General features: G+C 39.0%; 2 protein-coding genes across 4 annotated transcripts in view; one reads left to right on the forward strand and one right to left on the reverse strand.

The window, feature by feature from the left end:
• DENND5B (DENN domain containing 5B) overlaps positions 1-26,739 on the reverse strand; it is a 182,607-nt gene that overhangs the window by 25,876 nt on the left and 129,992 nt on the right. For all 3 annotated transcript variants that reach the window (XR_007456619.1, XM_049625243.1, XM_049625244.1), the window contains 4 exons: positions 24,849-24,980; positions 23,313-23,465; positions 22,370-22,448; positions 11,255-11,336 (listed from right to left, as the gene is read on the reverse strand). Coding sequence is in view for 2 of the 3 variants with exons in the window: in XM_049625243.1 (XP_049481200.1) it covers positions 11,255-11,336; positions 22,370-22,448; positions 23,313-23,465; positions 24,849-24,980 (446 nt within the window). In the remaining variant the exon portion in view is untranslated. The remainder of the gene's footprint in view (positions 1-11,254; positions 11,337-22,369; positions 22,449-23,312; positions 23,466-24,848; positions 24,981-26,739) is intronic.
• Positions 13,250-15,725, forward strand: LOC125918277 (RAD51-associated protein 1-like). The gene is given in 3 exon segments (XM_049624295.1): positions 13,250-13,271; positions 14,651-15,446; positions 15,448-15,725. Coding segments are annotated over 3 exon segments (1,047 nt in total). The 3' UTR covers positions 15,677-15,725.

Here is a 26,739-nt window from a genome sequence, read left to right on the forward strand (position 1 = left end):
ATGCACAGACATCACCCTCAGATAAAGCATTTAACGCTCATTTATTCAGATTTTATTATGTTCTTGTTTCAGCCTCATGGACCCCTATAAGCTGGCAGTTGGTTATTCCTGACCCTCAGGAAAATAAAAGTAATAAAAAAGGCTGAATATTTAAGTTTTTATTCAAAATAATTGGTCTCTAGTTTAACTAAATATCTGTCACAACTTTAATCCATTGAATTAGTTCAAGGTCCAAGTAATTTCTGGAAACGTATGGAAAATACTAAATCTTACTTTTCACAGCCCTTGAGGCAAGCTGTACTGCACTTATAAATTCAAAATTTGTAAAAGACTTTGAAAATTGTATGGTCAAATTCCAACTGAATGTCACATGTATGTATAGAAGTCAATGCTATACTCAGAGGGACGTGAGTTTATTTTCCTAAATGGTTTTTCTCCTAAAGGGGAAGAAGTTTGGGCAGGAAGGGCAGGCCTAAGGGGCAGGGTAATTGTAAAACCACTAGAGTGAGTCACTAAATTAAAGTTTTTGTGATTGTGACCCACCATCCTTTCCCTTGATTTTTTTTAATGTCCAGAATGACTCATCTTACCTATAAATATTTCAATGAACCCCTTTCTCTAATGATTCTAATAATTCAAAATAAGGAATATTCTCCCTATAAAACACACATATTCTTTCTCTCCCTCTCTTTTTTAAAGATTTCATTTTAAAGTAATTTCTACACCCAACATGGGGCTCAAACTCACAACCCAGAAATCAAGAGTCACATGCTCCACCGACCAACCTAGCCAGGCACCCCCTTTTTTTCATCTTTCCCCTCTCCCTCTCTCCTTCCCTTCCTCTCTCTTAATCCCTGGATCTGAAGATTTAGGCCCTCAAGCCAGAGTGTTGATATATGATCAAAGACTCTTGGTAAGATATAAAGCATTATAATCACATTACACAGACACACTGAAGAGGTGGCTTAAAAACAAGTCAAAACGAAGAGTTAAAAGAAAATTCTGTTGCCATCTTTGTAGGGCTTAGCCAACCTCACCTCGTCTCTAAGGAGTTTTTTCAGAATGTATGACACACTTATTTTATTTTTAAAGGGCTAATACCAGTATACATGGTCATGAATGGAGAAAGCTGTCATTAGGCAAGTCCCCTCTTAGACCCTGGTTCTTACTGATGGTAGTGGCAGTGGTGGGACACCTGACAACCCAGTAGGGGCCTAATGAAGCAGCACTGGCTGTTCGTCCACCCTGACATTTCCCAAATGATGACACAGCTGACCAAAAGCAACAAAGGGAAAATGCTCAGGCATTTACCACTTAAAGTTCTAAAGTATTTTCAAGGCACCCCCATTGAGTGCAGTGTCAACTCAGAGCTCACATAAGTGAGGAAAGTTGATTCAAAGTGTAGTAACTGAAAATGAATCCACATTAGATCTGATAAGCACTTATGTGGTCTAATCTTTTCCTTAGTATTCTTTCTATTCTAAAACAGTAAAATTTACTAAAATAAGCTTTATGTTGGCCTTAAACAAGAATCTGGAGACATGGTAGGTTAAGAATGACAAAATGAAAATAATTGTAATTTGGAAAACAATCTATGTTTAAGGAAAATGAGAAGGATTGGAATATGTAACATGCAATCTATCTTAAGTGGCAATCAGCATTCCCATCATTAAAGAATTTGTGCTAGTTTTTTTCTTGGGAGGAGGCATGGGGGTTGGGAGACAAGGCCACCAGACTCTTCTTTGCAAGCCCATCTTATTCACTGGCACCAGGGAAACAGCTGTCTAAAATACTGCATCCATAATATAATTCCTTTGTTCCAGAACCTTCAAAAACTCACAGGATATAGTCTGAACTGTGCAGACTATACTTACTACCCCTCAGTCTCAATATATCCTCTTATTCAAAAAAGTTCCATTCCAGACAAGGGACTCATAAGACTTTGCATTCCATTACCTGCTTCCCTATTTGATTCTATTCATGTTTGAGATCCCAGCTCCTTCTAGATTACTTTCCATGACCATCACAGCCTTCAATGACCTCTTTAATTTATGAAATACTATAATCTAACTTGCATTTACCATGTACTGCTTATTATTACTTTTATCATTTTCTCTTGGTGTACATGTTTCTCAGCTTACAAAAGCTCCTGGGAAAAGGAGCCCCACGATTCCTTAGCAGCCTTGCAGTCTTCTTTGTACCCCATAGGGCCTAGCACATAGTAGGAGCTCAAAAACTCTGCTGCTTTGTGAATCTATATCTAACTCTATGCTTTAAAACAATTTATATGCATTTTGTTATTAAACTGTAATCGAATCTATTAAAAATTTGCTGTGTAGTTATGTGCCATTTGGATCTACTTTTAATTGGAATCATTTATTATAGATGACTATAATGGAATTCAGCAAAATATTATACAAGTATTACTTCCAAAATAGATCCTGTTAATTCACAGAAAAGCACATATGGTATGGTTTAAATAACTTATTTACTTGATTTATTCCTAACTCTACTACAAAGCTTTCTAATTTAGAAAAGTTTCTGTGTACCTTGTCTTATCTGACTGTCACAAAAACTAGTCGGAGGGAGACCATCATTATTTCACTTTAAGGGTGAGAAAATGGAGACTAATTGAGACTAAGTGATCCAGTCAAGGTCACAGAGATAATAAGTATTATTCTAGACATGTCACCCATTTTCTATCAATTCTTTCTCACACTCACATTCTTAGAGAAGTTCCCCTAGAAGACACAACTCCACTTACCACTATGATCCTAATCCTTCACTAAAATGGACTGAGTAAGAGGAACATCCCTGATCTAAACTGAGTTCACTGGATTTTCTCTCAGAAACTAGGAATTTGTATACTGGAAAACCAGGTTAGTTTTTGTTGAATGCTAAAAATAAGAAAGGATGTTAAAGCCAGGGCTTGGGCCTGTACACAATAAAACAGGAAAAAAAAGGCAAGGCAAAGGAGGGACAGGGAGGGGAAGATGAGCAGATGTGATGGGAGAAACAGAGATGATTTGCTTCCAGTGAGACAGTGACAGTAACTTGTGACAAGATTTAGCAGTCACAGTTCCTATTCTTGGATTCTGGAAAACACTTTTATATATCTCCAATAAATCCATTCCTTTTTACTGAAGCTAGTTTGAATGGGCTTCTGTTCTCTAAAACCAAATGATTTCTAAGAGTGGTAGCAGCTACATTTCAATCCACATTTCCCGAGTCTAAAACCAGTGTTTACTTCCACTGTATCATTAACAAAACCCAATTTTATTTGTTATTTTTAAACCCAGCATTATTTTTTAGATAAATTAAGGATTGGCCAATTTTAATTTAAGCTCAGATTCCGTACAGACATAAAAAATTACTCAAAATATTCCTTCCTGGGGTAATGAAATCAATAACCACTTAATTTTAGTGTAGAATAAAGCAAGAGGCTCACAGGGACCTATGCACATATTATTAGTTAAAAATGATAAAGGAAATAGCTAATTTGCCCTCAGATAATTTATTCCCATCTTTTCATATAAACAGAATTTTTCTAGGATTCACTCAGACAGCCAATTCATTTGTTTACATAGTCAGAATACCCAGACTTGGATTACAGAACTTAGTCTCCTTGGTCATGTAATGTTCTATGGTGCTCTTCAACATTAATTACCTTGTCATCAAGAATAAAAGTATTTGAATAGCTGGATGACATGTACATGGTTACTCTGGAAAGAAATTTTTAATACTGGTAACATCATAATAACACTTCTCTTTTCTATGTAGATAATCTATACACTTCTTTACTATCTTCAGCCTTTCTCTATGGAACAAAAAATCATCCTACAACTGACAGTGTGGCGATACTTGGCATCCACGATGGTCTTGCAGAATTGTCTAAGATACCAAGACAAACTGGATAGCCTTCAGATGACTCTATCCTGGACTCATGCCAGCTACTAAGCAATTTGGTGCCAAGATTCTTGACAACTAGGAGGACTCAAAGTGTCAATGTCTTTGCCTCAAGAGATAAACCTGGAAAGACAGGAGGTACCAACAGAGACATGTGCCCAATAGAGAACACAGACTCAGAGAGGTACACTAATCTTGGAGAATACGTTTTTTCTTTAATTGTGTAGACTGAAAGAAATCAAAGTTTAGAATATTACTTGGGTGTTTTTCCTGAAGGAAAAACATCTATGTCAGCTATCTAGGTAATGATTAGGGACTAAAATGAAGCACTTGCCAAGAACCTGGAAACAGGGAAATAATCCTGTCCACTAAGAGTTAAACTCTAAAGTAAATATATCATGAAAAAGAACAACAGTGTATAAAACGTCATTTAAAGGAGGCAGAATGGAAGCAGAGAAGAGGGAGAGACAGCCATGGGCAGTGTTTTCTCAGGGGCTTCCTGATACGCTATCAGTCCCATGAGCATGAGGATCAGTAGCACGGAGCTGGATGATTAGGCTTCCACATCTCTTCTTTTGAAGAGAGCAAGCAGTCTTCTGATTTTTATCTAGCTTCCAGGCAGAGAATACCCGTACTGGTGAAAGACCATCAAGTCATCTGGTTGGGGAAATAATGCTCTCGTTTCACAGGCAGAAAACCTGGCACCCTGGTGTATTGCTGGTAGGAACGTAAAATGGTACAGCCACTGTGGAAAACAGAATGAATGGTGGCTCTTCAAAAAATTAAACACAGAATTACCATGTGACCAAGCAATTCTACTTCTGGGTATATACCCAAAAGAACTAAAAGCAGGACCTGAACAGATAACTGAATACCCAACATTTATAGTATTCACAATAGCCAAAAGGTGGAAACAATCCAATGTTTACTGTTAAAAAAATGTGGTATATATATATATATAGAAGATGGAATATTAATCTTTAAAAAAGAAGGAAATTCTGACACAGGTTATAACATAGATTTAAACATTTTGATAATGAACATTAAAAAGAATGTTTAAGGGTACCTGGGTGGCTCAGTCAGCTGAGTGTCTGACTTCAGCCTAGGTCATGATCATGAGTTTGAGCCCTGCACCAGGCTCTCTATTGGCACAAAGCCTGCTTCAGATCCTCTGTCTCTCTGCCCTTCACCCCCAAAAAATATATTAATAAAACACTTTAAAAATATTCATTTTTGAGAGAGAGAGTGAGTGCACACATGTGTGTGCATGCATAAAAGGGAGAGGGGCAGAGAGGAGAGAGAGAATCCCAAGCAGGTTGCATGCTGTCAGCACACACCCCAATGTGGGGACTGAACCCATGAACTGTGAGATCATGACCTGAGCCAAAATCAAGAGTCAGATGCTGAACTGACTGAGCCATCCAGGTGCCCTCATAATGAACATTTCAAAAAATATACGAAGTGAAACAAACCAGATGCAAAAAGCATGATTTGACTTAAATGAGGTACCTAGAATAGTCAAATTCACAGAGACAGAAAATTTCACTCCTATTTCATAGGAGTGGGCCGCCTAAATGGCTCAGTCAGTCATTTGAGCGTCCCACTTTGGCTCAGGTCATAATCTCGTGGTTCATGAATTTGAGCCCCGCACGGGGCTCTGTGCTGACAGCTCAGAGCCAGAAGCCTACTCTGGATTCTGTATCTCTCTCTCTCTCAATAATAAACAGACATTTAAAAAAAAAAAAAGAAAGAAAGAAAAGAAAATGAAAACGTGGTTACCAGGGGCTTGGGGAGAACCAAGAATGGGGAATCATTTATTGTTCAATGGGTACAGAGTTTCAGTTTGGGATGACAACAGAATTCTGGAGATGGATAGTGGTGATGGCTGCACAATAATGTGAATGTACTTAATGGGTGTGTGTGTGTGTATATTCATACATATAGTCTTTCTTGTGATTAAAAAAATTTAATTCCAGTAAAACACACAGTGTTATATTCAGTGTACAATATAGTGATTCAACAATTCTATACTCGGTGCTCTTCGTAAGTGTACTCTTAATCCCCTTCACCTGTTTCAGCCATCTTCCCACCCACCTCCCCTCTGGTGACCATCAGTTTCTTCTCTATAGTTGAGTCTGTATTTTTCTGGTTTGTCTTCCCCCCCTGCCTTTGTTCATTGGTTTTATTTCTTAAATTCTCCACATGAGAGAAATCATATGGTATTTGTCTTTTTCTGACTGACTCATTTCACTTAGCATTATACCCTCTAGCTCCATCCTTGCTGCAAATGGCAAGATTTCATTCTTCTTTATTATTACCTCAACACTTATCTATTTATTTTTAATAAAGATTTTATTTTTTTCAGTTATTTATTTGTTTTGAGAGAGAGTGAGTAAGAGAGAGAGCGCACACAAGCAGGGTTAGGGGCAGAAAGGAAAGACAGAATCCAAAGCAGGCTCCATGCCATCAGCACAGAGCCTGATGTGGGGCTCGAACTCACGAACTGCGAGATCATAACCTGAGCCGAAGTCAGATGCCCAACCAACTGAGCCACCCAGGTGCCCCCAATTTTTTTTCTTTTTAAAGTAAACTCTAAGCGCATGATGGGGCTCAAACTCAGGACCCCGAGATCAAGAATCTAATGCTCAACCAACTGAACCAGCCAGGCACCCTGCCAACCGATCAAGTTTTATTAAAAGCATCTATCATTTTGTCAAAACATCACTTTAGGATACTCGGGGGTCTTTTTTAGACTTTTTGTAAGACAAAGACTAAAAATTAAAAGTCCAATTTTAATTTGTTGTGTGTTAAGTCACAGGACATCAGTTTTTCAGCTGAGTACCGTGAACAAATATAGATTTCGTCAGAGTTATACTAAATTATATTTAAACTGATATACACCCTTACACTACTGCCAACTTATTTGTGTCTAGTCACAGTAGATATTTTCCTGGTGATGTGGCAAAGGCTGAGTACTTGCATCTAGTTAGACAGAGACCTGACCTATGGTCAGGATACCTTAGTTCTAGTTCCACTTCTGCTGTTAATTGGTAATATGGTCTCAGACTTGACCACCTGGGCCTGAGCTTTCACATCTGTAAAAAGAAGCTAAGCAATAGGACTTACATTTCTTGTATACTGTCACATTTAAACCGATTAGTAAAAAGTATCTCAGCAATCACCACCTTTCTTTCTTTCTTTTTTTTTCTTATTTATTTTACAGGCATCTGAAGAATTTATTGTTTTTAATTTTATTTTTTAAATTTACATCCAAATTAGCATATAGTGCAACAATGATTTCAGGAGTAGATTCCTTAGTGCCCCTTACCCATTTAGCCCATCCCGCCTGCAGTAACCCTCAGTTTGTTCTCCATATTTATGAGTCTCTTCTGTTTTGTCCCCCTCCCTGTTTTTGTATTATTTTTGTTTCCCTTCCCTTATGTTCATCTGTTTTCTCTCTTAAAGTCCTCATATGAGTGAAGTCATATGATTTTCATCTTTCTCTGACTGACTCATTTCACTTAGCCTAATACCCTCCAGTTCCATCCACGTAGCTGCAAATGGCAAGATTTCATTCTTTTTTATTGCTGAGTAATACTCCATTGTGCATATATACCACATCTGCTTTACATGTTCATCCATACATGGACATTTGGGCTCTTTCCATACTTTGGCTATTGTTGATAGTGCTGCTATAAACATGGGGGGTGCATGTGTCCCTTTGGAAACAGCACACCTGTATCACTTGGATAAATACCTAGTAGTGCAATTGTTGAGTTGTAGGGTAGTACTATTTTTAATTTTTTGACGAACCTCCATACTGTTTTCCAGAGTGGCTGTACCAGCGTGCATTCCCACCAACAATGCAAAAGAGATCCTCTTTCTCCGCATCCTTGCCAACATCTGTTGTTGCCTGAGTTGTTAATGTTAGCCATTCTGATAGGTGTAAGGTGGTATCTCATTGTGGTTTTGATTTGTATTTCCCTGATGATAAGTGACGTTGAGCATTTTTTCCTGTGTCAGTTGGCCATCTGGATGTCTTCTTTGAAGAAGTGTCTATTCATGTCTTTTGCCCATTTCTTCACTGGATTATTTGTACTTTGGGTGTTGAGTTTGATAAGTTCTTTACAGATTTTGGATACTAACCCTTTATCTGCTATGTCGTTTGCAAATACTTATCCCATTCCGTCTCCCACTGCCTTTTAGTTTTGCTGATGGTTTCCTTTGCTGTGCAGAAGTTTTTTATTTTGATGAGGTCCCGTAGTTCATTTTTGCTTTTGTTTCCCTTGCCTCCGGAGATGTGTTGAGTAAGAAGTTGCTGCAGCCAAGATCAAAGAGGTTTTTGCTTGCTTTCTCCTTGAGGATTTTGATGGCTTTCTGTCTCACATTTCGGTCTTTCATCCATTTTGAGTTATTTTTGTGCATGGTGTAAGAAAGTGGTCCAGGTTCATTCTTCTGCAGGTCGCTGTCCAGTTTTCCCAGCACCACTTGCTGAAGAGACTGTCTTTATTCCATTGGATATTCTTTTCTGCTTTGTCAAAGATTAGTTGGCCATACGTTTGTGGGTCCATTTCCGGGTTCTCTATTCTGTTCCACTGATATGAGTGTCTGTTCTTGTGCCAGTACCATACTGTCTTGATGATTACAGCTTTGTAGTATAGCTTGAAGTCCGGAATTGTGATGCCTCCTGCTTTGGTTTTCTTTTCCAAGATTGCTCTGGCTATTTGGGGTCTTTTCTGGTTCCATACAAATTTTAGGATTGTTTGTTCTAGCTCTGTGCAGAATGCTGGTGTTATTTTGAGAGGGATTGTACTGAATATGTCGATTGCTTTGGGTAGTATTGACATTTTAACAATATTTGTTCTTCCTATCCAGGAGCATGGAATCTTATTCCTTTTTTTTGTGTGTGTGTCTTCTTCAAGGGCTTTCATAAGCTTTCTATAGTTTTCAGTGTATAGATTTTTCACCTCTTTGGTTAGATTTATTCCTAGGTATCTGATGGTTTTTGATGCAATTGTAAATGGGATCAATTCCTTGATTTCTCTTTCTGTTGTTTCATTGTTGGTGTATAGGAATGCAACCGATTTCTGTGCATTGATTTTATATCCTGCAACTTTGCTGAATTCATGAATCAATTCTAGCAGTTCTTTTGTGGAATTTTTTGGGTTTTCCATATAGAGTATCATGTCATCTGCCAAGAGTGAAAGTTTGACCTCCTCCCGGATGATTTGGATGCCTTTTATGTTGTCTGATTGCAGTGGCTAAGACTTCCAATACTATGTTGAATAACAGTGATGAGAATGGACATCCCTGTCTTGTTCCTGACCTTAGGGGGAAAGCTCTCAGTTTTTCCCCATTGAGGATGATGTTAGTGTTGGGTGGTTCATATATGGCTTTTATGAACTTGAGGTATGCTCCTTCTATCCCTACTTTCTTGAGGGTTTTTATCAGGAAAGGATGCTGTATTTTGTCAAATGCTTTCTCTGCATCTATTGAGAGGATCATATGGTTCTTGTCCTTTCTTCTATTGATGTGATGAATCACGTTAATTGTTTTGCGGATATTGAACCAGCCCTGCATCCCAGGTATAAATCCCACTTGGTCGTGGTGGATAATTTTTTTAATGTATTGTTGGAGCCGGTTGGCTAATATCTTGTTGAGGATTTTTGCATCCATGTTCATCAGGGAAATTGGTCTATAGTTCTTTTTAGTGGGGTCTCTGTCTGGTTTTGGAATCAAGGTAATGCTAGCCTCATAGAAAGAGTCTTGAAGTTTCCTTCCATTTCTATTTTTTGCAACAGCTTCAAGAGAATAGGTATTTTTTTTTTCAAAAAAAATTTTTTTTTCAACGTTTTTTATTTATTTTTGGGACAGAGAGAGACAAAGCATGAACGGGGGAGGGGCAGTGAGAGAGGGAGACACAGAATCGGAAACAGGCTCCAGGCTCCGAGCCATCAGCCCAGAGCCCGACGCGAGGCTCGAACTCACGGACCGCGAGATCGTGACCTGGCTGAAGTCGGACGCTCAACCGACTGCGCCACCCAGGCGCCCCAAGAAAATAGGTATTAACTCTTCCTTAAATGTTTGGTAGAATTCCCCTAGAAAGCCATCTGGCCCTGGACTCTTGTTTTTTGGGAGATTTTTGATTACTAATTCGATTTCTTTACTGGTTATGGGTCTGTTCAAATTTTCTATTTCTTCCTGTTTGCTTTGGTAGTGTATGTTTCTAGGAATTTGTCCATTTCTTCCAGATTGCCCATTTTATTGGCATATAATTATTCATAATATTCTCTTATTGTTTTTATTTCTGCTGTGTTGGTTGTGATCTCTTTCATTCTTGATTTTATTTATTTGGGTCCTTTTCTTTGTCTTTTTGATCAAACTTGCTAGTGGCTTATCAATTTTGTTATTTCTTTCAAAGAACCAACTTCTGGTTTCATTGATCTGTTCTACTATTTTTTTGGTTTCTATAGCATTAATTTCTGCTCTAATCTTTATTATTTCCAGCAATCACCACCTTTCTAAGCTTCAAAACTTGAACCAAAATAGTTCAGTAGCAGTTTGGCCAGTAGAATCAGGTAAAGATATAAAGGCATATGCGAAAATATTAGATAAGCACACACACACACACACACACACACACTCTCATGTACACTCACAGAGCTTAAAGTAGGCAAATCCTTCATTTAACAAATATTAATTGAGCACCAATTACATGTTGAACTCCATCAACATTTAGTAGTAATTCAAAAGTTTTACATGTCAGACAGATTGACCTCTCTCACGAAGGTTGTTAGAACAAACAAACTCAAATAATTGCTACGGAGAGGACACACAGGGGTGTGAAAGAGAGTGACTGGGTGGCTAGCAGGTGGTCTAACAGGTGGTCTGGGCAGGCTTTTTAGACAAAGCAACATTTGAACTAATATACAAATGACAAGAAGGAGATTAGCCTGTGCTTTCCAATGATTTCTAAGACCAGTAACTACAACTAATAATTCTCAGATTTGCATTTGCTTCAAATTAAACCTACCTAATAGCAGTTTTTTTGCCAAGTAACCTGGCATTATGTGCAGATATTTTTGGTCTGTGACTGTGGGCAGCAGGTATTTAAGGAGGTTTTAAAAAACTGAATAAACTGGAAAATAATTTCACTACTTTAAAAATCTTCTCAGTTGTATTTTCCCTTTGGATTTAATGTCAGGAAAAAAAACAGTAAAGTAAACAAGATTATAAAAAATGTTTTCTTCAGAATACATAAGCAAAAAATACATATAGCCATAATTATTTGAGCAATGTAAGTGAAAGCCACAAATATTTAACGGTTATCAAATATTAGCACATATACCTCATGTCTTGGATAAGAGAGACCCTGAGTGTTGGCAACATAACTCCTGAGTCAGATTTTCTTCTTTCTGGTCCAAGGGCAACTATACAAAAAAATACCAGCAAAGTATTAGAAAAATAATAGCAAGGACAAAAAAATATATACATGGTTCACATCCTATAAATAAATACTTTCAAATTACTTTGATAAGAACAAATTTTTTTTAATGTTTATTTATTTTTGACAGAGAGAGAGAGAGAGAGAGAGAGAGAGAGAGACAGAGCATGAGTGGAGGAGGGGCAGAGAGAGAGAGGGAGATACAGAATGGGAAACAGGCTCCAGGATCCGAGCTGTCAGCACAGAGCCGGGCTCGAACTCACAGACCATGAGATCATGACCTGAGCCTAAGTCGGACGCTCAACCAACTGAGCCACCCAGCCGCCTCGATAGGAACAAATTTTAAAGACAACAGAAAAGCTAGAAATTTTTTCCCTGAATGTTGCTACTTTATTAATACAGAAAAACAGCTATTTTCTAATTAATCTGAAGCTGCATTTGGAAATTTAAAATGAATCATAAAAGCCTACTTTTGCAAATAATAAATAAACTTTTGGTCATAAGGAACAGTCATTAGCTAAAGTTATTCATTCTAATAGCTCAGGATAATTACAAGAAAGCAATGTCTATAAATTAAGCTACAAAGTGTGTGATTCACGTCTGGGCTCATAAATTGCAATCACATAATTTCCTTATGCTGTGAAAGAGTGCTTAGTAAGGAAAATCCAGGGGCACCTGGGTAGCTCTGTTGGTTAAGTGTCTGACTTCGGCTCAGGTCATGATCTCACAGTTCAAGAGTTTAAGTCCTGCATCGGGCTTTGCACTGACAGCATGAAGACTGGGATTCTCTCTCTCCCTCTCTCTGCCCCTCTCCCACTCTCTCTCAAAATAAACAAACTTAAAACAAAATAAAATAAAAAGGAAAATCTAGGGGTGCCTGGGTGGCTCAATCAATTGAGTGTCTTGACTCTTGATTTTGGCTCCAGTCATGATCTCACAGTTCATGAACGCAGAGCCTGAGATTCTCTCTCCCCCTCTGTTCCTACCTTGCGCTCTCTCTCTAAAAATAAATAAATAAATAAATATTTTCCTTTTTCAAAAAAAGGAAAATCTAAGAGTCTAGGCTCTCTAGTCTGATAAGTTTCTACTTCAAAGTTCAGAATCCAAACTATAGTATATCAGGCAAACTGAGTAATCGTCATGGACAGTTAGAAGTTTAATGTCCATGAATCATTCTCTTTGGAGCTTGAATGGTTAACATTTATAAAAGAAGGAAAGATTATTCTCTTATATAGCAATAGCTAAGCAAGCAATTGTTGGCTAATGTAGCTGGAGTGCTCAATCTCACTTTAAATGGGATGCTGTGGAGTTTTGTGCCCTTTATTTCCATTTTACTATCTGTAAACGAAAACTTAATTGCAGCATCACACTTAGCAAATACATGGATAACATTAGAATTTAAGATGTGGGTTTTACTGTATATTAAACGTCCATTTTCCCAGTTTTTAGATCCATTCTAGTTTGTGGGGACTAGGATACAATGCGGAAACACATAGATATATTTGAAGCTGTCAGTGAACATTTTGTTGTATTTGGATCTGCATGTTTTGGCATCTAGTAAAAGAGGCTAGGCTGATACTTGGCAGGTATGAATGAGCACTGATGAGGCTGCCAGGATAAAGAGACGGTGGCCAGGCCAACCTAAAGGGAGTTCTTTTCAGGGCCTTCCATTACCAGGTCATTTGTCATGGCAGTTTCGGGAGGGAGTTTTCAATGGGTCACTGAAAATGCTACTTTATCTGGATACCTAGGAGGTAACAGACACCCAGGAAACTGTTCCAGAGACTTGCAGGGAATGTGCTATGTTAGTCTTCCTGTCTGAGACTATCACGATTTAAGTGTGTTGTTAATGAAAGCACACCTTAGAGAACGCCTCTACGTGCTAGATGATGAGACAGCATGAAAGAAGGCCACATCAGTGGTAAGAAATAGGTTGAAAAGAGAGAGAGAAAAAAAAAGATCACAAGGCAGGAAAAAGGAGCTGAAACCATAATCAGCAACTTGGCTAGAGGGAGACATGACAACAAGAAAGAATCATGCCTCTGGAAGCAGAGAAGAGGGGAGAGACTTAATAAAAAAGGAGGCTGACATTTCAAAAAGCAGCAGCATCCACAATAAGAGCATTCACAGGCCTAAGCTTTTTTCTAGGAATCCTATTTTGGAACCCTATATCCTCTACTCTTTGCTAATCAATGTTTCTTAAACATACGATGTATTTTTCCATGTCTCCATGCAATCTGTTAGTCTTTAGCTCGCCCTTTAACACTTCTGTATCCTTCCCCATGTTTATAGCCTATTTAGCATTTTTTTTTTTTTAGAGAAAGAGCTCACACATAAGCAGGGGAGAGGGGTGGAGAGAGAGAGGGAGGGAGGGTGAGAGTGGGAGGGAAGGCGCGCGAGTGAGAGAGAGAGAGAGAGAGATAATCCCAAGCAGCACACGATTAGCACAGAACCTGACGTAGGGCTTGATCCCATGGCACTGGGATCAGGACCTGAGCTGAAATCAAGAGTTGGATGCTCAACTGACTGAGCCAGCCAGGTGTCCCCAGCCTATTTAGCATTTTAGGTTGAGAGGACTATAGCTTAACAGCTAAGAACATGGCTTTCTCAAACCCTACAGAGAACTTAACAGCTCCCTGACTTTGGGTGAGTAATTTTACCTCTCTATGGTTTGTTTCGTCATCTGCAAACAGGTCAGTAACAATAACTACCTTAGAATACCTAAGCACTTAGAATACTGCCTGGAACAAAATAAGTTCTCAATAAATAAAATAAAATTTAGCTTTAATTTTGCCTCTTTGTGAAATCTTTCCTGAATATTCTCTCTAAGGTACACTGTTAGATGTGGTTCCCTCTAACAGGACCTATAAAACTGAACACGTAACATAAACTTAGCATAATCTAACATTTCTATTACTGTTAAACTATATGCCTCGAGGCTCAGTCATATCTTTTTCTTAGGATACTCAAAGGGCCTAGCAGAGGCCCAACATACAGGCTCAACAAATACTCAAGGAGGAAGATGAGACTATTTCGGGCCAGATGGCAGAGCCTTGAATGACAAATTAGAAATCTGCAGAACTCCTAGGAAAGGGGGGAAGGATTGTGAAAAGAATTCTATGCTCCCGAGGGCTTTTTATTAGTTAACCACAGTGAGAGTGTGATGGTACAAGAGAAGTAAGGGAGATGAGCTACAAGTTATTCCAAAGGCCAGCTTATGGATAAGGAGTGGCAGCCAGTGAGAACAAAGAGGAGAAACGTGCAGTGGCAGCAAACACAGAACTTAATGACTTGATGTAGAAAGTGAACAAGACTCATCCACTGCTGCCAACAAGAACTTGAAAACTGCAGATTTTCAGTGTTGGAGGGGGCCACGGTGTGTGAAGCATAAGAATCCGGTCAATTACTCATGGTTTCAGGACTCTGACAGCGATGATGACTTTATTTCTGCAACTACACCTTTAAATGAGAAACCCAGAACACCACCAAAGGAGTTAAAACTAGAAACAAGGAAACCTAAACTGAAGAATCTCCAGAAAGAAGATATCCCACTGCAAGAGAAAACCCCTAAAAATAGGATGGCTTTAGGTGACAAGCTATACCAGCAAGACTTAGAAGTTGCACTAGCTTTATCAGTGAAGGAACTTCCAACGGTCACCATTGATGCAGAAGAGGCTGGAGATAAAAGCATTGAAAAATGTGACAGTAGTGAAACCAAAACAATGAGTAAGGACCCTCATATCTCCAATTGCAGTGTAGCCAGTGATTATTTAGATTTGGATAAGATTACTGAGGAAGATGGTTTTCCTGGTGTGCAAGGGAAAAGAGAAGCCGCATCAAAGACTGTGGTACAACAGAGGAAGATTCTTCTGGAAGGCAGTGATGGTGACAGTGCTAATCACTCTGAACCACACTTTGCAACTGGTGAAGAGTCTGAGGATGACTCTGATTTTAGTGAGAGTGCAGACAATGATGAATACTTCACCATGAGAAAAAATAAGGTGAAAGAAATTAAAAAGAAAGAAGTGAAGGTCAAATCCCCAGTTGAAAAGAAGAAGAAACCTAAATCCAAATGTAATACTCTGGAAGTGACTTCAGGAGACTGCTCAAGTCGCTGTGAAATCAGAACCTCAGCCTTCACCAAAAAAGGTCTCTGTTTCTTCAGAGGCCACTAGGAAACCACTACAAATAAGCAGTCCTTCAGCTGAAAACAAAAAACCTAAGTGGGTTCCACCAGTGGTATCTGGAAGCAGCAGCAGCAGGAGCCCACTGGAGAGTCTCTGCCTTGGTTTGTCCAGATTAAACTTTGCATCCAAATGCTGCTAGTAGCTGAGTGTGGTAGTAAACCCGTTTGATTAAGAGAATCACAGTTTTACAAGTGTGTTTATATTTGATTTGTGTTTATATTTAAGGAGGGTATCAAAATATAAAGGAATCCTTTAATGTCCTATAAATCGCCTCTACCCATTCTGTGATATTCTCTGAAGCTATTCAAGACTTCAATAAAAGGTTTATCAGAATTATCTTGCAATATCATTTCCTTCTGAAGAACATATGCTACTTTTCCTGTGTATAATAAGTCATTGTCATTAAGTGGTTGTCAGTTTGACATGGAGGAAGTCCATGTTGCATGCTGTTCTTTCCTAGAAACACGATGTTCCTTTCTAGCTTTGTCTAATTTACGCACCTTAACTGTAACTGTTCAGAGTTTATCTGGCAAAAGGAAACATTCCCATGTTTTCCAGGAGACATTTCTGATATTTTACCGAAGCCACACTGTCAGTTTTATTGCAAAGATATTTCTTATTTTAGCCAAATACTTATAGTAAGAATTCAGAATTCTTTTACACATTAAAATGGTTGCTATAATGACATATGTCTCCTACTCAGAAGTAGATGTTTATTGTATAGCAAATAGAATTTCATGACATTTTATGAAGTTCTCGTCAAAGCCTTTAATAAAAGTGAAAAAGTTAAAAAAAAAGTAAAGACTCAAGAATCAAAAATATTAAGTATGAATATAAAATGATTTAATGTATATTATCTCATCAAATTATTACTTTCCTTTGGATTTGTTAATCTTTTTTTTTTTTTTCAACGTTTTTTTTTTTTTTTTTTTTTTTTTTTTTTTTTTGGGAGAGGGGGAGGGAAAGAGTATGTGGGGGGGGGGGGGGGGGAGGGGGAGGGAGACACAGAATCGGAAACAGGCTCCAGGCTCCGAGCCATCAGCCCAGAGCCTGACGCGGGGCTCGAACTCACGGACCGCGAGATCGTGACCTGGCTGAAGTCGGACGCTTAACCGACTGCGCCACCCAGGCGCCCCATGGATTTGTTAATCTTAATTTTGCAAATGAAGAAACTGAGGCTCAAAGAGGTCAAGAAACCTGCTCAACTGTATGCATTCATCAAAAGGGGCAGAATACTCTGATGTCACATCCACTGGGTTTTCTGTTACATTACAGATGACTTTCTAGCTGCTAAGCTTGATTGAGAGAAGAGTGCTGATGCATTAAATAATACGGAGAGAAGGGAGAAAGCCAAATAGAGACAGGAGGGAAAGGTGCTGAGATAATTAGTTTGTTTTAAGATGTCCTGAGTTTGAGATCCCACTGGGCCATCAAAGATGGGTGTGTAGGACTAGGGCTGGAGAAAGAGATTTGTGAATAATCTTGCTAATCAGATAGAGGATGACATGGGAAGTCAGCAACAGTAGCTGTTATGTTTTGAATTATGCCCCCAAGAAGACGTAGAAGTCCTAACTCCTAGGACCTGTGAATTTGACCTTATTTGGAAATAGGGTCTTTGTAGTTGATCAATTTGAGGTTATTAGGATGTGCCCTAAACCAATGTGAACAGTGTCCTTATCAAAGTGAAATTTGGATAAAGAGATAGACACAAGTAGAGAAAAGATGATGTAAAGACACATGGAATATACCATTTAAAGGCCAAGAGATTTCTGAGATGACCAGAAGCTAGAAGAGGGGCATGGGATTGATTTCCCTTCATAACGCAGGGACCACCACAGCTAATACGTTGATTTGGGACTGTTTGTTCTGGACTCCAGAACTGTGAGACTGTTAGCCAGTTTGTGGTACTTTATTGCGGCAGCCCCAGGAAGCCAGTACAATAATTTATTAGTGGCTTTAGAGGAAAGAGTTAAGAAGCTTGTGCAAAGAAAACAGACAGGAGTTAATGAGCGAAGCCACACATTTTACCTAGAGATCTAAACTCTAAGAAGGTTTCTGTGAAGTCTACTGCAGAAGAGAAATTTATATACTATTTAAATGTATACATCTATTACTATTTAATTCACCACATTCAAATATAATAGGTCACTTTCTCCTTCAATATAAACACTGTGGATTCAACATTCAGCCATAGGAATTTCTTTCGTATATCTGCCTGAATCAAAGCTGCTACATAGGCAGCAAGTTTGTAGAGGGCAGAGACTGTATATATTATTTCTACAGAACCATTTACAGTCTACAGGCAAGTAAGTAGTTAACAGAGAACTTAAAAACAATTTTTTTTAATGTTTATTTATTTTTGAGAGAGGGAGAGACAGAGTGTGAGTAGAGGAGGGGTAGAAAGAGAGGGAAACACAGAATCTGAAGCAGGCTCCAGGCTCCCAGCTGTCAGCACAGAGCCCACTGCGGGGCTTGAACTCACAGACTACAGGATCATGACCTGAGCTGAAGTTGGATGCTTAACTGACTGAGCCACCCAGGTGTCCTAAAAACTTTTTTTTTTTTTTTTAAAGTGAGCTCTACGCCCAACTTGGGGCTTGAACTCATGACCCTGAGATCAAGAGTGACACACTCTACTGACTGAGCCAGCCAGGTGCCCCTAATAGAGAACTTTTGATGAAGATAAGATGATTGAAGAGTGACTCAAAATTCTTGGGCTAGACCCAGAATGACCATTTAAAAGCAGTATTTTCACTCTCTTCTGCATCCGACTCTACTACTTGGCAACTGATTAAAAAATCCACTGAAAGTTCAGTGGAATCTTGTCTAAGGATGCAAAGTTTAAGAATACCATCTATGTCTAAGCTGGCCAACATTAAAAAAAATTTTTTTTTAATTTTAGAGAGAGAGAGAGGAGGAGCACAAGCACAGGAGAGGAGAGGGGGTGGGGGGTTAAGAGAGAAAGAGAAAGGGGGGGAGAGAAGGGGGGAGAGAGAGAGAGAGAGAGAGAGAGAGAGAGAGAGAGAATATGAATGAATGAATCTCAAGCAGGCTCCACACGCAGTACAGAGCTCAATGCAGGGCTTGATCCCATGACTCCGGGATCATGATATGAGCCGAAATGAAGAGTTGGACACTCAACTGACTGGGCCACCCAGGCACCCCTAAGCTGGCCAACATTTTTTTTTTTAATTTTAATTGGCCAATATTTTTAAAGGTAGAAACTTTTGAGTAATATGTCAAGAACAGTCTTTCTAGGATCGATTGCATCCTAAGATCCCTTCTCTGAAATAGGACCTCAAACTAGTAGGTGCAGTGACTTGGCACTGCAGAATTTAACTAAGTCAAAATTAAGACAGTCTGAAAGACGTGAAAAAAACTTAAATGCACATTACTAAGTGAAAGAAGCCAATCTGAAAAGGCTATATACTACAGGACACTTAACTACATGGCATTCTGGAAAAGGCAAAACTATGGAGAAAATAAAAAGGTCAGTGGTTGCCAGCAGTTAGGTAAGGAAACAGAGGAATAAATAAATAAGTGGAGTACAGAAAATATTAGGATAAATAAAGCGACACTACATGATCCTATAATGGTGGATCCACGTCACTCTACATTTATTTAAACCCATAATATGTACAAAACCAAGAGTGAACCTAAACTATGGACTTAGGGTAATGATCTGTCAATGTAGGTTCATCAACTATAAGAATGTACTACTATGTTAGGGGATGCTGATAATGGGGGGGGGGGGCTGTGCATATGTGGGGGTGGAGAGTATATGGGAAATCTTGTATTGTGTGCTCAATATTGCCATGAACCTAAAACTGCTATAAAAGATAAAGTCTATTTTTAAAAAATTAAGACAATCTACCCTGCTGTGGTCTTCTCGCTAAGACAGACTTTCCATTCTTCTGCAACCCTTAAAATGTCTCTGACTCCTGTTCAGTGTTGCTTCTGAAGGAACAATAATGATCTATCATCTAGTCTCATCCTGGCTCAATGCTAGTAACAGTGGTGTTCAAACCTACTGTTTGAACTCTAAGTACACAGAGGATCACTCCTTAATATGAAAATGTAGCCTGTTTATTGCCATTAATTAGGATGCTTCACAGTTGGTAAACAAAAAGTAATTTTGGGGGGAAAAAAAACTCACCCAGATTTAAAAGCAAGTCAATAAACTGCTAATTTCTGTATAATTAGAACACACTGCTTCTCAATAAAGAAGTATTTTATTTTTTAACTGTTTTTATATATATTTCACACTGTCATATTTTAAAATTCTAACTTCATGGGCTGAATCATCAGAAGTGTTACAGCAATATTTATAATAAAATCTACACCTCCTAACAGATAATAAGTTTGATTTCAAAAGCTACATGGCTTACATTAGTCCTACTTAGGATCAGTAAAAATATTTAGATTTTGTTCATTCTCTTATGACTAGCCCTTTATCAACACTTGACAGTGCAGCAAAAATAGTGACTACATGAGGCTTGGAACACGTTTGATACTTTTTAGCCTTGACTTGAGAGTTTTGCTGGCTCCACTACTGACTAACAAAAGGCCACTGCAAACAGCTGAGTCTCTGGTCTCCACCTCAACCACCCATCATTTGAGCAGCCAAAGCCATGAAGCTGCTGGTGTTGCCAGGCAGCTGCTCGCTTTAACAGCTGGACATTCTCACATGCCTCATCTGGCAAAAGAGTCAAATGCTTCCATCTCTCTGCTCAGTTCTCCAACATTTCATCCTATAAAGGGTTTATTTCTTCGTAGGAATTTATTTTTTCTAAATAGGGTAAGCTACCTTGGTTATGGTTTTATGGTCCGAACAGTTAAATTTTCTAGGAACACAGGTAAATGTTAGAGATCGTTTCAGGGCATACATGCATTTTTACTTTTTATTATTTTTGTTTTAATTAAAAAAAAATTTTTTTTTACATTTATTCATTTTTGAGAGACAGACAGAGCACAAGCGGGGGAAGGGCATAGAGAAAGGGAGACAATTCGAAGCAGGCTGCAGGCTCCGAGCTGTTAGCACAGAGCCCGATGCGGGGCTCAAACTCGCAAACTGCAAGATCGTGACCTGAGCTGAAGTCGGACTCTTAACTCACTGAGCCACCCAGGTGCCCCCTTTTTATTTTTTTTAGTATTTATTTTTGAGAGACAGAGACAGAGTATGAGAGGGGGAGGGGCAGAGAGAGAGGGAGACACAGAATCAGAAGCAGGCCCCAGGCTCTGAGCTGTCAGCACGGTGCCCAACACAGGGCTTGAACCCACTAACTGTGAGATCGTGACCAGAGCTGAAGTTGGACGCTCAACTGACTTAAGCCACCCAACCGCCCTGCATTTTTACTTTTTCAAGAGAGAAAAGGGCAAAGGAGATGGACACTAGAGAACGCTTTTAAACTTGATCTCAATTTTTACAAATACAGTTACATCTTGGGACATCAGAACGTAGGCATTCTATTTAGTGGAGCTCCAGGATAACATATAGTATCAATTTATATTCCTAGCTGTCTGATTAAACACATTTAAAAACTAGGTTTCTGGGGTGCCTGGGTGGCTCAGTCAGTTAAGCATCCAACTTCGGCTCAGATCATGGTCTCACGGTTAATGAGTTCGAGCCCCACACTGGGCTCTGTGCTGACAGCTCAAAGTCTGGAACCTGCTTTGGGTTCTGTGTCTCCCTTTCTCTCTGTCCTTCCCTCGTTGTGTGCGTACGCACGCGCTCTCTCTCCCTCTCTCTCTCAAAATAAATAACATTAAAAAAACAAAACAAAACAAAAAACCCCCTAGGTTTCCAACAATAAACACATTTAGGGTAGTACTGCAATGAAGGGAATGGAAGGGTATGCTTCAATTATATTTGCAATGCCTTCTTAAGCTGCTGGTTGGCTTATTTTTTCAAATCTATTTTTTTTTTTTAACATTTCTGAATGTGCAAAATAATCTGTAACTTTATTTTTTATTTAAAAATTTTTATGCTTATTTTTGAGAGAGAGAGAGAGAGAGAGAGAGAGAGAGAGAAAGAGCATGAGCAGGGGAGAGGCAAAGGGACAGGGGGACAGAGATCTGAAGCAGGCTCTGTGCTAATAGCAGAGAGCCCCACACAGGGCTTGAACCCGTGAACTGCAAGATCATGACCTGAACTGAAGTCAGATGCTTAACTGACTGAGCCACCCAGGCATCCTGGGTAATCTATAATTTTAGAAAAGGTTCCCAAATAGCTGATTTAATATAAAACATTTTAACTCTACTAGATTTCCACCATTACTTCTACTTTTTGTGAAATAGATGGTTATTTTACGTAAAGAAAAATACATATCTATGAACCCTATATAACTCTAACTAGCTAAAGTATAACAACACTTCTAACAAGTGATGTCTTGCTGTAAACTGAAGAAGAAATATGACTCCTGAAGACTTTTGAGGCATATATACATATACATGTTTTTTCTCTGAAAGATTATTAATGATGGGTGTATAAAACTTTAAGGAAAAAAACCCAGGATACACTACAGCCTAACACTGGTGAGAGTAAGGTATACTTGTATGATCCTTTACAATTCATTAGGGGTTTTCACATGTTATCTCATTTAATCAACATTATAGTCTTATATAGCGTAACATTATTTTCCCTGTCTTGTGGATGAAGATCAGAAAGGTCAAGTGACTATTGCTCCTTCTGCCTTACCCCACTACTGGCAAGATGGGTAAGTTTCAGCCTGAGAGAGAGAGAGAGAGGAGGTATAGACAAAGCCGTATCCTACTGATTCTTCCCATGGTCCAATGCCACCAGTTCCGCAGAAACAAACCAATGAACTCTCACCTGGTGATTCTGCAAGATGCTCTTGTTTCTCTTCTCTGTCCTGAAACTGAATTAAATGTGACCACAAAGCTGACTTCCCCTGAAATTACAAGGCACAAAAAATTTTTCATCTTATAAGAACTAATTAATCAAAAAATAATTTCTTATCAAAACCATTCACGTTGAAATGGCCATTTTGATGTTTGGAGATTCAAGCTCATCCATTCTCAGCTGTGTAATATTCTGAGCAACTCACTCCTTGTGAAAGGAGGGGCATCCTTTGTCTCACTGAGAAGATTAGCAATAGCCTGGGGAAGGGCAGCTAAAGAGACGCCAGAAGTACGCATAGACTTCTGAACTTCAGCTCAATTGTTATTTAATTGTATGTTTAGGACTGTCTACACTGGCCACACTAGTAACCACAGAATTAAAAGGCTCTAGCAGCACAGAGTGTATTTATGTATATCCATATGCAAAATATGTTTGTGTGTATGGAATGCCAACTATGGAAGAAAAAAGCCAGAGGAGAAAGAAAAGGGGAGGAAGAAAGAACATGCTCACAACAGAAAACAATCAGAACAGGAGATAAGAGGGACAAAAACAAAGAAACCATTTGATTTTTTGCACCCTGAATAACTAGGTACCTTAAAATGGTAAAGAAGGTTAATTCTGGCTAACAGATTTTTTTTCCTGGACAGTGACGAAAGCAGACACTCAACAGGGGATATGGCCTCTGCAGTAAATGTGCTGTTTTATCCTTTTCTGTTTACCAGGAAAAGAGCCCCAAACCACCTCTTAATCATGGGTTTTATTTTCTTTTTCTGGAATTAAAAAGCCTATGGTGCATTTCCCGTTATCCCGTGACAAAGAAACATACCCTTTAATGTTTATCTTTTTCTCTTTGTGACATTTCTTGACAGGGTTCCTAACGAGCCACATCACCAGGACCTCCTGAGACTATTACCTGCTTAATCTGCAGGCCGTGGCTCCATATCCTTTCCAGCAGGTCACAGAGACTGGCGATCAAGGTGTTCTCCTCCAAGCCGGTTATGTTTGCTTCTCCATGGCCCAGTTCCACTGCTTCATGTCCCATCTTCTCCACCAACATGCGTTTTGTCTGAGAACATCACATGTGGTCACAAGTGTTATCCCAGTAGTGAAGTAAAAAAGCCAACAAGTCAACTACTAGATCAGACACCTGGGTTCCTTTCATTACACCTTTTTTTTAAGATTATTTTTTTTTAATAGGCTCTACACCCCACGTGGGGCTTGAATCCACAGCCCCGAGATCGAGAGTGGCACACTCCACCTACTGAGCCAGTCCCCCATCCCTTCATTATACTTATAATTGTAGATTTTTCATCACTTTAGGAAAAGTATCTTAATTTCTGTGGTCAAATAACTGCAGTAATATCACATATAGTTTTATTATTTTGTCAGACAAATACGGGGTCACTAGTGGGAGAATATGATATTATATGAAAGTATCCTCAAGTAAACATTTACGATGGACAGTTTTCAGAATACTAGCTTGAATAACTTTGGGGAATCACACCAGACCCAGGAAATGGGAAGAATGTGAAACCCATCCTGCCACTGCAACTAAGCCTCCACTGCCCCTGCACGTTGGCAGACTGAAGGTACCTGCAGTTAGCTTTGACTACACTTAGGCAAAAACGACAACACAAACAGCTCTAAATTTTTTCAGAACTCCCTAATTTGTGAGTGAACCAGGTCTCTTTTTCCTTCCTCTTTTCCTCTTTTATCTTGTCTCTGCTCATGAGTATGCACCAGAAAATAAAAAGGAAATAGAAATTAGTTTCAAGTAAGCAACTTACAGCAGTCTTAGCTGCACTTATCAAATGTAAAGTGAGAGAGAATCTAGTTCTTTAAGGTCGAGACCATCTCTCTGATTCAACACTGTATGCTGATACTGAAACCAGTGTATATACTGAATACACAGAAGGTACTCCAGAAGTGACTGTCAAATAAAAGAATGGAATTACTGGCTAAAATGATGTCCTGAATTTTGTCAGTTTGTATTATCGCCTTTGATGAACACAGCTATCTGAGAAGAGACTAGTGTGTTAATATATACAAACCTAACCTATAGCTAAGGTCTTCTTCCTCATGGGTATACATACATGATGGGCATGAACAAGGTTCTACACAAAAACCGTGTTGCCTTTCGCATAAGATGACCACATTTCTGACACAACTTCTGACTGGCTTACTATCCTGTTCATGTTGGAGAAAAAGACAGCAATGACTGAAGAGGTGAGAGAAATTGTGCAGGGCTCCCATGTCACTGATTCTATGGGCAACAGAGAACCCGTGAAAATTCATGACCTCAGTAAAGAGTACGTGAGGTTTATACCCCAGGAAAAGTTTTCTTCGAAGAAAGCTGCAGGCTCAGATGGGAGCTGATTCAGTTCATCTTAGCCTCACAAATGGAATTAACATGATAGCACACCGTCTTCCATCAGTGAGTAATACGTACCTTCATTCTACATTCTTTTAATAAGCCTTCTACAAATTTGCAGTTGGTCTGTGCAATCACTGCAGGAGAAAGGTCTGACAATTTGGGTTGCCTCAGGTTTTTTCCTAAACTTCGCGCCTCTTGCATATATTTCTAAAAATTAAAGAGTATTTTTAAATACGTAAACATCAGATACTCTCCTTTCTTAACATTACACAAATAAGTGCAGAAACAACAAGATGCAAAGAAGGCCATAAGTGTATTCATGCAATAGCAATTCAAGTTTTAGCGCCACCTAAAGGCAGAGGGCATTCGTATTCTCCTCACTTTCCAAATGTTAACCCCTGTGAAAATGAGGGTGACAGAAACCCCATCAGGTTAAAACACATTCAAAATACGATGGAATCTAATCTCATCTAGTTTAATCTTTTTACTGGGAATATCCGAGGTTGTGATTAGTCAGGAGCATGATGGGGATGAAAAAAATTGGGGTTTCTGGATTACTAATCCAAGGTTCTACAAGAAACCAGTGATTCTCAGATCACTGGTTTCCTCCTCTCCCCACAGATCGAGACTGAACACACTCCTACCCTCTTGGGCAGTGCTCTCCAACCCAACCCTTTGCTTTTAATCAAGTCACAACAGTGAAATCAGGAGCTCTAAAACCTGGTTGCAACTAATTTTATAACCTCAGGCATATTTGCTTACTTGTAAAATGGGCATAATACATGCCCCCATACCTCACAAGAAAGACCATGAACTCACTCTGAACTTGTTTGCTACATTCCCCCCTTCCGTGCCTTGTTCCACAATCAAGAGAAAGTGGAAACATATTACTTTCAGAGAAAGTGATGGCTCAGAGAGTACCACAGAAATCCAGTCCACTGCTCTTGAGCTTTAGTTAGTGAATGTCCAGGAGGAAAAAAATCACTATGGGTGATTACCACAGGACGCTGGTTGTCCCTCTTCTTTCTGTGCCACCTGCAAAAGCTCATCTACATACTTTACGTTTGCATCAGGACCATGGGGCAGAATCTCCGCAAAGTCCAAGTGTCTTAGGACCATTTTTAGAGAATAACTACTCTAAGTGATATAGTAAAACTAGCAGTTTGTTGAGGGGAGAGAGAGATTGTAAGCCAGCACATCCTCCCACAGGCACATATGTGAAATCTATCTTTACTATCTTAAGGGAAGAATTTGATATTGTAAGGGAAGATGTGTAAAATCCTTTGCATTCTTTAAATAAAAGGGAGTTTGTACATTTAAAATATTTCCCTTTGGAAGACAAATAATCTGCTAAATCTTGTACAAATTTCTAAAAAATCCCACTGATTAGGGATTTGGCTGATCAGTGTACCTGCTACTGCATAAACAGAAAATGTTTCCTTTCTAGCGCAATCATTTTAAGGAAAGATTTTTAAAAAATGAACGCTACAAATACTTAGTTTCCATTATATTTGTGTCTATATTTTTGGCTTCAAATCTTTTTTAGAAGGTCAAAGAAAGAGGGAAAATTGAAAATGAGAGACAACTATCACCACCAGGGAAGTTAAGGGTAATAAGGTCTACCAAAACATCCTGAAGGTTAGTTTTCAAAACGCAGGAAATGAAAAGCTTCAGCAAAACCCACCTGAGATACAAGGCAGAGATCCTATATGAGAATTATAACACCTGCATTTCCTAACATTTCAGGTGGTATAGATATTATCTGGATTATTACAAATCAGAGATAAAAGGCTGGTAAAAACAAATGTTAACTGGCAAATGTTAAAGGGGTTGTTTCTTCCCTGTGTCTGTTCTTCCACCTTTAGGACTTGTGCAAATGCAGAGAACTACTGTGACTCAGTCCTCCAGAAGAGTGAAGATTCAGTCTTAGCTTAGGAAGAAACACTGGCTAGAAGGAGTGAGGAAC

Source organism: Panthera uncia, chromosome B4 (assembly GCF_023721935.1).
Source record: "Panthera uncia isolate 11264 chromosome B4, Puncia_PCG_1.0, whole genome shotgun sequence".
In the NCBI taxonomy this organism is placed as follows: domain Eukaryota; kingdom Metazoa; phylum Chordata; class Mammalia; order Carnivora; family Felidae; genus Panthera; species Panthera uncia.